The sequence below is a fragment of the Sciurus carolinensis genome, chromosome 10 (genome assembly GCF_902686445.1).
Source record: "Sciurus carolinensis chromosome 10, mSciCar1.2, whole genome shotgun sequence".
Classification (NCBI taxonomy): domain Eukaryota; kingdom Metazoa; phylum Chordata; class Mammalia; order Rodentia; family Sciuridae; genus Sciurus; species Sciurus carolinensis.
The window spans coordinates 79,022,103-79,035,568 of record NC_062222.1 but is presented as its reverse complement, the minus strand read 5'-3'; the positions used below and the strand labels follow the sequence as shown (position 1 = coordinate 79,035,568).

General features: G+C 40.3%; 1 protein-coding gene across 2 annotated transcripts in view; it reads left to right on the top strand.

The window, feature by feature from the left end:
• The window catches only part of Shroom3 (shroom family member 3), a 172,088-nt gene that overhangs the window by 34,499 nt on the left and 124,123 nt on the right, over positions 1-13,466 (top strand). The window contains exon 1 of one of the 2 annotated variants that reach the window (XM_047566173.1): positions 13,094-13,198. The exons of the other annotated variant lie outside the window; for it this stretch is intronic. Coding sequence (XP_047422129.1) covers positions 13,119-13,198 — 80 coding nt within the window. The 5' untranslated portion in view covers positions 13,094-13,118. Of the gene's footprint in view, positions 1-13,093; positions 13,199-13,466 lie in introns of those variants that run through there. 2 annotated transcript variants of the gene reach the window in all.

Genomic DNA, 13,466 nt, shown 5'->3' with positions numbered 1-13,466 from the left:
GAAGAGGATATTGACATCAGCACAAACTCATCTCTAGTGATACTGGTTTTGCAGAACTATAATTCATGTGCTCACTCCTGCCCTCTTTTCCTAGTGCCAGATCTTCTACTTGAATGTCAACAAAGGGGCAACTCTCAGCAAGGGAACATTCTTGATTCTCCAAGCAGAGAACTAAGCCAAGGCACTGTACATTTGTTTTCAAATAAACTTGTTTTGACGTTGTAAATATTTAAACATTCACTGTAGTATTCCTACCTCTTCCTATTTGATTTTCAGTTAATTTCATTTTTCACAGATAGATAAATGTTTCTCACTTTCCTGAACCCTCTTTAAGCAAGTATTAACTATATTTGAGGGATGTGATTTGAGAAGGAACAAAAAAATGGGCTCTAGAAGGCATATTTTCCCATTGGTTAGGGAAAGGAGGCTATGGGGAACTATGTCCACCAACAATGACAGATGTAAGGGTCAATCTTATGACGACTTTGAATATTTTTATTGTTCCTCCTGCTTTCTGCACTTAATCATTGCTGGTGGCAATGGCTAAATGCAAAGGATTTTTTTCCTTCTCAGTTTTTGGTTTTGAGAGTCCAATAGAGGGACATTAGCCACTAAAGCTACTGGAGAAAGCGGGGGTGATCTTATCTCTAAGGAAAACAACTACCATCAGCTTTCCTTCAACTCTGACTTGTCTGGGTTTCTGAAAGCCCTTTTCTCACTGGAATTTGCTCTTAGAAAGAAACTCTAAGAATGCATTAGGCAGAAGATTTCGATTTACAGTTCTGTTCACTCCTTTAATGATGTATTTGTTTATTTTAGGAAGAAGAGCTCCTTATGGCTCGTATTTTATGCTTTTGGCTTCATTTGCGACTCTTCTAAGTTTGGGATATATTGCCCTCAGGAAAGATATTTTGGTCTATTTTTTCCTCTCCTCTTTTTTTCTCCCCTTCCCTCCTCTCCCCTCCCCTCCTCTCTCTCTCCTCTCCCCTTGCTTCCTTTCTCCCTATACCATGGATCTTCTGCAATCCCAAGTCTGGACATTAAGACAAAAAAATGACCAAAGATTGAATGTCTCAGCTAATTCTTCATTTAAGAATGTCTGATGGAGCTCAGTGTGGTGGTTCATGCCTGTAATCCCGGAGATTTGGGAGACTGAGAGGTGGATCATAAGTTCAAGGGTGGCCTCAGCAATTTAGAGACCCTCGGCAATTTAGGGACACCTGTTTCAAAATTAATTAAAAGGTGCCGTGTGCAGTGGTGCATGCCTGTAATCCCAGTGGCTCAGGAGGCTGAGGCAGGAGGATCACGAGTTCAAAGCCAGCCCCAGCAATGTTAAGGCACTAAGCAACTCAGCGAGATCCTGTCTCTAAAATAAAATACAAAATAGGGCTGGGGATGCCCTATTTTGGGTCAAGTGCTTCTGAGTCCAATCCCTGGTACCTCCCGCTCCAAAAAAGAAAAAAAATACATAAAAGGAAGGAAGAACAGATGGACAGACTGGAGATGTGGCTCTGTGGTATAGGTTCAATCTCCAGTGGCAACAGCAAGGACAAAAAAAGAATGTCTGATACAGCCTGGTGCTATGGCTCGTTCCTGTCATCTTAGCAACTTGGGAGGCTGAGGCAGAAGGATGGCAAGTTCCAAGTCCTAAGCAATTTAGCAAGACCCTCTCTCAAAATAAAAAATAAAAAAGAACTGGGACTGAAACTGGGATTGGAGCCTGGGTAAAGTGCCCCAGGCTCCAATCCCCAGTACCCCAAAATATAAAATAAAAAATAAAAATAAATAAAAGAAATAAAAGAATGTCTGTTGGCATTTGGACCACAAATGACTTTAAAGGTTAACGACCATAAGCATGAGTCAAATTGGAAACATTACCTTGTAGAGCCAGTCTGTCTGCCTGGTCACTTCACAGTTTATAAAACTTGACTCCTGGCTACAAAACTAATTGCCAGAAGGCCCAAGGAAAGCTCTGAGCTACCACTCAGTCCTTTGTGGACTGTGCAGCCTGAACCATGACCAACTCTTCTTGAGGAATTAGGAGGAACATTCTACATTTTCCTCATCCCACTTAAACAAATATTTCCTTTAAGAAAGATGATTTTAAAGGTTATTATTCTATGGAAAATTCCTAAATAAAGCCCCCCTTTTTAAATGACCTGACAAACATGATACTGAACTGTTTTCCTTCAAGCTTATTGTATGTCAAAATCTTTTTCTGCCCCTTTCCTATTTAGCTGTGGATTTGCATAAAACACCCAAATGTTTTTCAGCAGAGTGAGGTGAGAGTGGGGAATTGAAATAACACTCTTGGAATCTGAAATAAGAGAACTTGGGGAGGAGAGGAAGGAGCGAGAAATACCTTGTGCATTCAGATGCGCTATAACTGAGCATTCTGTCTAAAGCATTCTACGGAGAAAGTCTAGGTAAAGTCCTGAGAACTCTTCTTTTTTGTTTTTAATCACAATATATTGAATTTTTTTTTCATGGTATGGGGATTGAATCCAGAGCCTTGCACATGCTAGGCCAGTGCTTTACCACAAAAATACATTCCTAACCCTCCAGTATATTAATATTTGTAATTCTTGTGCCTGGATTTTAAATTTAGCTTTTTTTTTTTTTTTTTCGATTTTTCTAACCAAATATTTTCCAAATCGACATTCTAAAAGAGTTTACCCATTGCTTCCCAGTCTTTTGGCAAAAATCAAGTGTAAAAGAGTTACCCAATATTTTTAACACATGAATAAATGATCATAAAACCTTCACATTTCCTCTTTATTTCTCATTAAAATGCCAGAGTGGAAATGATTCGCAGGCCTGCTTTGCATTCAGACCTTTCAGTCTGCAGTATTCTGTCGTCCTCTTGTCTGGGGCCACCTGTCTGTGATCACTGTCTCGTGCTTGCTGATAAAGGTTTCCTTCTGGAGGCTGTGCCTGCCCTTGGTCTGTGGCTTTGACACTGAAGCACTGTTGTCTGCAAAAGACAGTACATTATAGCTCCTGGGTCCACTCAGCCGCCTGCTTTGCCCCTGTCCCTTCATTCTTGGGAAGTTTCTGGGTTTCCTGGGAGATGAAGCATGAGCAACATTTGCTCCAGCCTCGGTAATTTTCGAAGGCCTTGAGTCCTGTTTTGTTGTTCCGGTTTCCAGGGTTGGGTGAGGGGCATGAGAATTCCCAGCAGGGGCAATTACCACTACACATCAAAACTGGTGCCATGCGACGCTGTCACATTTTTCTAAAGAGTGGCTATCGTGATGCTTTTAAAGTTGGACCGTGCTTCAGAAGCCAAACAGAAATTGTAAAGAAATGTCCACAATGAATCAGTGTGTCAACATCTGAAATAACATGGAGTAAGTGTGTATGCTGCACATTTCAGGGCTGCCTCAAATCCCTTTTGGAGTCAATAATATCAAATGTTGTAACTACTGTTTGAATTAAAGTCAGATAATTCATTGTGATATTTATAATTTTTTGATGTGACCTGTAATGAATTTTAATATATTTCTGAGTTATAAGAAATAATAGCGTACAATTTATAGTTTGTGCCTAGATGGCCTATTATCCTCTCATTATTCTCAGTCTGATAAAACTACAGTATTATTCGAATTTAAAAGGTTTCACATGAGACTTATGTGATAATTCAGGAACCCCCAAATTATATAAGGAGAACAGAAACACTATATGTCAGACTTCTAGTTTATACAGTATTTTGGGATGCTGTTGCTATATTAAATGAGATGATTAGCCATATCTCTGCCTCCCAAAGAGGCCAAAATAGTGTCCAAATGACAATGGCAGTATGGTTACATTTTCAGCTTCCTCAGTCCCAAAGTAAATTCTTTTTTTAAAAAAATTTTTAGATGTTGATAGACCTTTATTTTACTCATTTATTTATATGTATTACTGAGAATCAAACCCAGTGCCTCACACATGCTAGGCAAGCACTCTACCACTGAGCCACAACCCCAGTCCCCCAAAGTAAATTCTAATATGTGATATTAAACAAGGTTTTAAATTTCCTGATGCAAACTACAGGCCTCAAATGTTTATTTAAAAGTTTCTTTTACCTAACTTAAAATAGCTAGCTACTTGATTTTATACAACTATGTCAAAATGAAATATGAAAACATTCCTCTTATTTGGGTGATGGAAGACCAATCTTTCCATTTTCAACAATAAGGCTCAACTTCTCTCTCCCCTGCCTCTCCCTCTTTTCTTTCTTTCTTGCATTACTTAAAGCCCTCATTGCTCCATATCTCCTCTGTATTTCAAGGTACGGTCAAGATTTCTGCACAGTATGCAAAGTCTGTCTCTCTAGCCTCATACCTGGGGTCCTCCTTCCTGTGCTACTGCACAAGAACTCCAGTTACCAGAACCACTTTCAGTTTCTGAGCATACCATGCTTCTTCCATCTTCCTGCCTTTGTACATGCCACTTGTCTAACTAGAATCCATGTCCTCCCCTCCCTAATGGCTGGTGAGTATTCCCATAACAGCATATCTTTGTTTACCCTTGTGACTAACCACACCTTTTCATAAACTTACCCCTCTTCCCTTTTAGACACTAACTTGTGAGCAGAGACTATGTGCATTTCATTCACCATTGAACTCTTCAGAGCCTGGCACAGTGCTTGGTATATAGTAGGCATTCAGTAAATCTATGTGGAAGGCTCAGTTGAGTTTGTTTGTCACTCGGCTTGCTTTACATGCAGAGAATCTCTTGACCTTTGAGTTTATTGATGGACAGCATAGAGCAGAGGAGCAGAGCGTATCCTGGGGTGTTTCGTAACTCTGCAGGAGTCCGCTCCTTATGGGTTAAAGGTAGGGATGTCAGTATGTAGATTTCAAATTGAAGCACAGAAGAGCTGTGCTGTTTTCCTCATTTAGCACTCTATGCAAGGAAGTAGCATTTTATGCTGGGAAATTGAAAGAAAGAGAAATCATCCTCTTTAAGTGGTAAAGATGATAGTGGGGTTTTCCATCTATAGGTAATTATTTTAAACTCTGTCCCTTATTTTTTATGCAATTAGGGAAGATTGTCTGCTACATTAATCCCACTTGTCCAAATGTTCATTTTTGGTGTTTAAGTACAGTATGCAAGCTTCACAGAGGATGTTCACTGAAAAGGTGACTTAAAACTGTTCTTCTTTAAAATATTATATATTATATATTAAATATTTATATCTTTAAAAAAAGATATATATATCAATATATGTAACAATACTGGGGATTGAACCCAGGGGTGCTTTATCACTGATCTATGCCCCTACCCCCTTTTGTTTTTAATTCTGAGACAAGGTCTCACTAAGCTACCCAGTTTGGCCTTGAATTATGATCCTCTTGCCTCAGCCTCCCAAGTAGCTGGGAATAACAGGTATGCACAATCATATCTGGTTTAAACTATTTCTTCGTAAATGTGCATATCCATTGTCTATCTCAAATACTATTTACCATCAATGCAAGCCCAAGTTGCGTGGATAAGAAAATTTTCAGATGATAACAGAGTTTTCAGTTAAGAAATTTCTGGGATTAAGAAATATAATACTAGCCAGGCAGGAGGATCACAAGTTTGAAGCCAACTTGGGCAACTTAGCGAGACCCTGTCTCAAAAAAAAAAAAAAAAAAAAAAAAGAAAGAAAGAAAATTTTAGTTTGGCATAGGTAGATTCACCCAGTGTAGCTGCCATTTATCCAGATTCATTGCCAAACTTTTTACTTGCATCATCTCTGGTCATCTAAACACCCTAATGGGTAGGTAATATTGTCTGTCTTCACAAAGGAAAGAATTGAGGCTCAGAGAAATGTCTTGTTCAATAAACATCTTGTCTAACATCACCTATAAATTGTAGATATGAGATTTGAAACTTTGTCTATTTGCCCCAAAGTACCTGTTCTTGGCAGTGTGTTTTTCCTTTGTGGTAAAAAGCACCATCGTATTCTCAGGCATTGGATATTTGCACATATCATTTCAGCATACCATTCTTTGTATGTACCATACGACGCGGTGACTGATGGGCCACCCCAGCAGCACTCCTCACCACTCTTAAGTTTGCGAGCACAGAGAGCATCCCAGAACTTTGGGATTTTAACTTGTTGCAAGTCTTCCCATAAAGACCAAATGGTGAGGAACTCCCAACACAATGAGTCTACAGTTGTGTTTCCCAGAGCTCTATAGACATGTCATAGTACATGGATCATATCATATTACTTGCTACTGTTAGAAGCATAGCACTTTGAGGGATGCTAGTATAATCTTCTTCTCTGAACATTTTTCTCAAATTTTCTCCAAACTTCCAGACTCATTTCAGGAGGTAAGTCCAGGACCTTCCAGAGGGCAACCTGCAGGGAGAAAACCCAGCATCAATGTGAAGCACAAGAAGTAGTGTTAGACCAGTGGTCCTAGATAGGCCCTCCAGAACGATAGTTATATTTCTTAGAATAAGACACAACCCAACAGCCATTTCTTCAGAGACTTATGACTGAATTTGTTCTAATGACCTAAGAAATCAAAATTTCAGGTCTTATAGATATGCCTGTGAGATATCTACCATATAGAGATTCTATCCAGTATTGTGTTCTCTATTGTTTGTATTCTGTATAGGATGAGGAAGGTGACAAGGATTTGAGAATGTCTACCTTAAACTCCCTGAAAGTTAACTGCCAAGAAACCCAGCAGTCTTCCTAAGATTATCCCAAAGCCTATGATTTAAAACAACACTGAGATCCCCTTTTTGAAACATAGAGTATCTGAGGCCAAGAGTAGAACCAGAGAGGGAGATCAGTTGGGCAGTTATTATTCTAATCCCAGGAGTGATGGGTGCTTGCTCTAAGATGGTAGCAATGGAGATGACTGAAGTGATGAGTTAGGACCCATCAGAGCAACTGATCTGCAGATGAGCTAAATAAAAGGAATGAGGGAAAGAATAATAACGGAGACACTGGGTTTTATCTGAACAACTAGAGTGATAATGGGACCATGAGTTAAGATGTGGAAACTGGGGAGCAGCAAGTTTGGAGGGTAGAAGGATGTGTGGGGGGAGTTATTTAGGAAGTGCAGAATCAAGAGTTTTCCTTCAGATATGTATCGTATATACCAATCAGATGTCTGGATGGGTGGTTAGGTATAAGACTTTAGAATCCCAGGGGAGAGAGTGAGAGAAAGCTGAGAGGTACAGTGGCGAGTCACCAACACATAAGTAACATTTAAGATCCTAAGACTGGAATCACTCTCCTGAGGACAGAATGTGAATGGGGAAGACAACAGACAAAGAGCAAGCCCTGGGACATATCAACTTGAAGAGGAGGAGGACTCCACAAAGGCTATATCGAAGGAACAGTGAGTCGGGAGAGGGGAGAAAACCACAGAAAGGTGTGGTGTTGTGGAAGTCAAGGAAAGAAAGTGTTTAAAGAAGAAGGGGATGGTCAGCTGCAGTGAGTGCTGCCTCTGAGGGATCCCACGAAATGAGCTCAAATTATTGACTTTGGCAAGATGAAAAAGATGGTGAGCTTGAGCAGAGCCATCACTAGGGTGGATGGGGGTGAAAGCTGAGCAGCAATGGGTTGAAAAGAGAATGAGAGGGGAAGAGAATGAGATGGCATGTTTATCCACGCCATCTTAACCCTTCTTTGACACTAATTTCTTGAGTCTGTACCCCTCAAACAGAACAAAAGGCAACAAAATTAAAATTCACATTTGATAGAGCACTTAGTATGCTGTTTAAAGATGTATTTGCTCACTTGATCTTACACCACCTCTTCTAAATTCCAGGCAATCCAATTATAATTGAAATCTTGCAACTCACTTTGTACTTAGGTTGTGGGAGATGTCCCTATGTTTCAGCAAAAGTTTTAATTTTCTCTGTGTCCGTCCCTTATCACCCAAATATAAAATACCAAAAACTTAAGTGGCAGTGTTGAGGTTGGAACTCAGGCAGTCTGGGAGCTCCAGGCCCTTGGTGCCAATCAACAAACTATCCTTTAATTCCAGGCAAATGGAAGGGGTACTACAGAAGGAAAAGCAGATGGCATCTGATCAAACCAGTATTGGCTTAAAATTGCATAAAATTATAATGCATTGAACTGGAATTGGAAGCTTTATCCTAGAAACCCCTTGATAGTAGTGTGTGTGAGTGTGTGTGTGTGTGTGTGTGTGTGTGTGTGTTTAATCTTCATAACAATAGAGTCTGCACTGATAGGGTGCTGGTCTGTGCATTACTCATTATTCTCTCTCATCACTCATTTCACTTGGTCAATGAATTGCCCCTCAGAGTGGAATAAAATTTTCATGTCTATACACTTTTCTTTTGGAAAGTTTCTTGGTAATTTTCTACCTGACAGCCATGAAAACTACTTAGTAGTTGTCTTTATTATCTTTCAGACTGTCTCTTTTTGGGGTGGAGTCAAAGTGAAAATAAAGGCCATTTCCTAAAGAATAATAAGCCCATAAGATACCTTATCCTTTAAATTAAAAAGGCCTACCTGTCAATTGGTGCATGGGAAGCGCCCTAGACTGGAATTGTTTTTGTTCAGATTTTGTTAATCTGAAAATGACAACATAGAACACAGCCAGTGTCATGGGGCATTTCACTGTGGGTGATGCAGCTCTAATTGGTATGTAGAGGGCATGCCTGTGGAATTAGTCCTTGGTCTCTGGGCCAATCAGATCACTTTCAGCATTTCTCAATGGTTAGTTTCATCTTATAATTAAGTAACAACGATCATTTCCTGGCTGCTAATGACTGGCTAGAGGAGTTAGAAGCCTCATTAGGTTTATAATTTATCAAATTCTAAGCTCTTCATCTGCAGGTTTGAAAAAAGAGAAAGGATCTCAAATTCCAAATGATGAAATACAATCTCCAACAGTATTTCCTATATGTGAGTGTTAACTTGTTCTTCAAAAGCTGATTTTACTTTCCAAGGTTTTTAATAATTGTGTAATATACAGTATAATCAGGAAAACATGTTTTATGATAGAAAGAGAGAGAGAGATCAACTATATTAACATGTACACACACTTTAAATCAAAAGTATTTGGTAGTCCATGTTTCCTTTAGGAATCTTCTTGTGGCAATTCCACACCTTTCCCTGAGAGCAGTCTCAACTATCCATTAATTCTAGCAATAGAATCATTGTATTTACCCCACAAATATATAGTGAGTACCTACTTTGTGCCAGGCTTTATTCCAAATGCAATACAGCAAGGCTAGGGGAAACCAAACCTATTCTTCTTGAGCTGATATTCTAATCTTAAGATTCCTGTCTTCTCAACTACCCAGGAAGACTGCAATTAGATGTGTTCAAAGTGGCCAAGGTAAATGTAGAAAAGGACTCTTACTGCGTCATCCTGGCCACGCTGCCCGTGATTATTCTCTCCTCTATGTGGTAACACCAGCTTCTGCTAACTCAAGGATCACTCACTGATCAACCATATAGGGGGAATTATAATCTTTCCTTTAGAGAAAGTGGAATCTCTTCTCCTAGAGAAGCTATTGCTTATCTCTTCATTTTGGAACCTAATAGGAGATGGTCACAAAAAAAACAGTAGTTTCTTTCTCTTTTTTTTTTTTTTTTTTTTCTTTTCTGGTACTGGGGATTGAGTCCAGGGGTGCTTAACTGCTGAGCCATATCACCAGCCCTTTTTTATATTTTATTTAGAGACAGGGCTTCATTAAGTTGCTGAGACTGGCTTTGAATTCATGATCCTCCTCCCTCTATCTCCAGAGCTGCTGGGATTACAGGTGTGCGCCACTTTGCTTGGCAAAAACAGGTTTCTGATCCCTTGATGAAAATATTTATTTCTACATCTTGGTACAGAGACAGCCAGACTTGTCATCTAGGCTCTGGAATTCTAGAAATGTGGAACTTAGAGAACTGTGATTCTTCCAAATGCCTTCTATCCTGCTTAAATCAGGTAAAGACCTCTGGAGAAATGGAACACCATTTTGTTTTACAGCTACTGACCCTTGGACTTTGATCAGAGCCACACCTGAGAAACTGTCAAAGACCTCTTCCCTCCAGGTTGGGTGTGGTGGTGCACACCTATAACCCCAGCTATTTGGGAGGCTGAGGCAGGAGGATTGAAAGTTTGGGCTAGCCTAGGCAACTTAGCTAGACTTTGTCTCAAAATAAAAAATAAAAAGTGGTGGGGATACAGCTAAGTGGTAAAGCACCCTGGGTTCAATGCCTAGTACAAAAAACCAAAACCAAAACCAAAACCAAAACCAAAAAAACAACAAAAAATAACAACAACAAAATTTTCTTCCCATATTCTCATGATTTCATTGAAACAGAGTAACCTAAGGTGCTCAAAGAAACTCCATGGCTTCCCAACCATAGGAGTACTCAAGATATGTGATCCCCTGGGTCATCGGGGGTGGCAGAAGCACACAGCAGAACTCCACAGAAACTTCTGGTGTTTGGTTTGTGTTATAAGATCAATCCTAAAATGCAGGCATGACATAAACCTACTCTTGTCCTGTGTATAATCTGTAGGCATTCATCCTGGTGCCCCTGTGAAAGTTATCTTTTCTGGTCTCCCAACCAAGCATCTTGGCTATAGACTTTTGCAACCAAGAACATGCTCCTAAATAGAATTCTCTAAAGTGGTTCCTGGGAACCCTTTTTAATATCTGACCACTTTGCCCTGAGCACTGTTCATAAATGGGCAGAATGTGTGATTGTTTTCTCCCTTTATTTTATCAGACACTTATTTTCTTCTGTAGACATTCTAAAATTTCAAGACATTTCTCATTACTTCAGTTGAAGTATCATGTGAATATATTTGAAGAAACACCCAGATATTTTAAAACCTTTTAGCAAACTTCACAACACAGATAATTGTTTCATAAATACCCTTACCAATAGGAACCCAAGAGGAAACAAATTGGTCATTATTTAATGGACATTCTGAATGGTCACTTTCACATAAAGTATATCTAGGAACTCAGAAGTAAACTTTTACTAGAAATTATAATTATCAGTAATTTTAAATCACCATTCCTAATGTTTCTTGCAGTCCCATTTACCTATAATGATGGTCTTTGAGTTCATTCCTGGATGAGAGCCAAGATACTTCTATGATATACACTTTTATTAACCAGTTTTCTGATCAGGGTTTTATGGTACCTCTCTGAATGGGCATACCATAGAAAGATCAGACCATAGAATTTGAACCCAAACCCCAAACTGCTGTTTTCCCATTGTTTTTTTCAGGTCTAATGAAAACATAAAGTTTGAGGGTTTGGCCCTACCTGGTAATATCTTCAGGAGTGGAACTGTGGCAGTAAAAAGGAGAACACCAGAAGAATCATTATGTTTTGAGGAAGGAAAGGCCTCAGAAAAAGGGAGATTACTTTGAATGATGGAAGCTCCTTTTCTATTTTTCCAAGGAGAAATTCAGTGTTTCCTTTATAATCTGGAGGGAGAAGGCTCTGCTCAGGTCCTTAGAAGCTGGTGGTGCCCCACAATTACTAGCTGGCAATGAGAGATTTGCAAGAGGAACAAACTAGGAAGGTAGAAAATTCTACCCAGAATGCCAAATCTATGTGCTCTAAGGGCAAATTCGAGCTTTGGAAGTTGTGGGAATGTCTTTAGTCAACTCTTCAATGGTTAGCACTGTGGAAACACCCTTCTCACTAGGCCTAGGGATTAGGAACCGACACCAAGGACTCCAACCTGGCTGAGCCTGGGAGAGTGCCCTGAAAGAGAGTATGCAAGAAGTTGGGCTCCAGCCTCTCCTAATAGGCCTTTCCCTCCCAGGTCATGAGGTCAGGTCTGGCAGGATTGAATGACTCTGAATCTCGACAATGAGTGGCATCTGCATAGCTCAGGGGAAGCAGGCAACCCCATACACACCACACTAGGATTGCAGGTTGGGCAAGCTGAACACCTAAGAGGATATCTTCCGGGGCAGTCAAAGAAAGCTTTGGCCAAGCCTGTTAGGTGAGTCAACAGACAGAGACTTGGATGTCTGCTTTTGTCCATCCTGATTTTTTAAAATGACACTAACTGTAAAGAAAAGAAAAAACTTATCAAATACTGTATATTTATATTTACAAAAGATGTTAGATAACTGATTCATTGGTTATTATTTCCAATGCATGGGTTGCCTTTTTACTCCGGACATAATTGTTAAAGCAAAAAAATATATTCAGTCAAAATTTTCTTTCAAAAAGATTTAGTTAAAGGTTAATATCTGGCATGCAGTGGGATCAGGCCAAGTGAGCTCAAAACTTTAAGTGGTATGATTCATCCATGAAAACCATCCCTTCTCATTTTCTCTCGAGTTTTCATCTGCAAAGTTCTAAATGGTCTTCAGGAAAAGGGCAGTGTAGCTATTTTTTTTTTTTTTAACAAATTCAAGAGAAATACATAAACGAAATGATCTCTTCTAACCTGCATTTGCCCTCCACAGTCTGACCATAGGCAATGAGCCCTCCATGGATCAGACCAAGGGAAAGAATTCATCCACTGCTTCTGAAGATGCTAAAGCTTTTGCCAACCCTAAAAGTGACCTCACCTTTTTGAGAGGGAAGGACATTTGGCCGTGGGTTTGTAAGCCCTTGCCTGTGTAGATACTGAACTGGGCTTTGAGGAAGACGGATCCACCATCATGCACATGTGTTTGTAAGGCAGCCAGTTCTTCGGGGGTTATAGAAACTAACTTAACTGTTTCTACCTTTGGCTGGCACTTCAAGCAGGTAGCTGGCTCTATTTACAGGAGGACATTCTAAAATAGAACAATTGGTAGCCCTTTTCTGAATACCTAATAAATCCACACATAACCCTCTGGTACCTTCTCTTCAGGGAAGAGCCTCTGGTATCATGAAGCCCACCTGCAGTGAGGATTTCTCCAAGGATTGCTTGGGTCCCCTGCTTGTTTTCTGCCTGTTGGCCATTCCCTCTGCCCCATCCCTCTTCCCTTTCATGCTCACAGCAGGGCTTATTACTGCAAATTGGTGATGAGGCAAGGTGGCTGGCTGGGAGGTGCGCCTACCTGGGGGAGTTCTGTTGTTTTTACAACCAGTGCCAGCTCTGAGTGGATGGTGAGTAAGAGCCTCTTCCTCTTCCCTCTGGGCTGCTCTCCTCTCCATACCATTCTCGTCGCTGGCCTGTTTCAGACATGGTGGTAAGCAAGGGCGGCTGCCTGGCTCTGGTGCTTCCCAGACTTGGGACCCAAAACTCAAGAAGGCAACAGAATGCGTAAGTGAGGGCTGCATAGGCCTGTGCTTCCTATGAGCTGGTATTTCTGCCTGAGGGTTTCTGGAGAGAAGTGGTGAATGTGGAGCCGGTACTATAGCGCTCATTCCTCTTACTTCCTCCAGCAAGTAAACGGAAGTGCTTGAGTGGCACACAGGAGTCAAATTGAGTGTACCGTCCAGCCACCTTGGAACTGGTTTTAGGTTAGAAAGCCTTTTCTCTAAAGGAATCTTACTTCTGGAAGTTTCTTTTTAAATTAGAAATAACACCC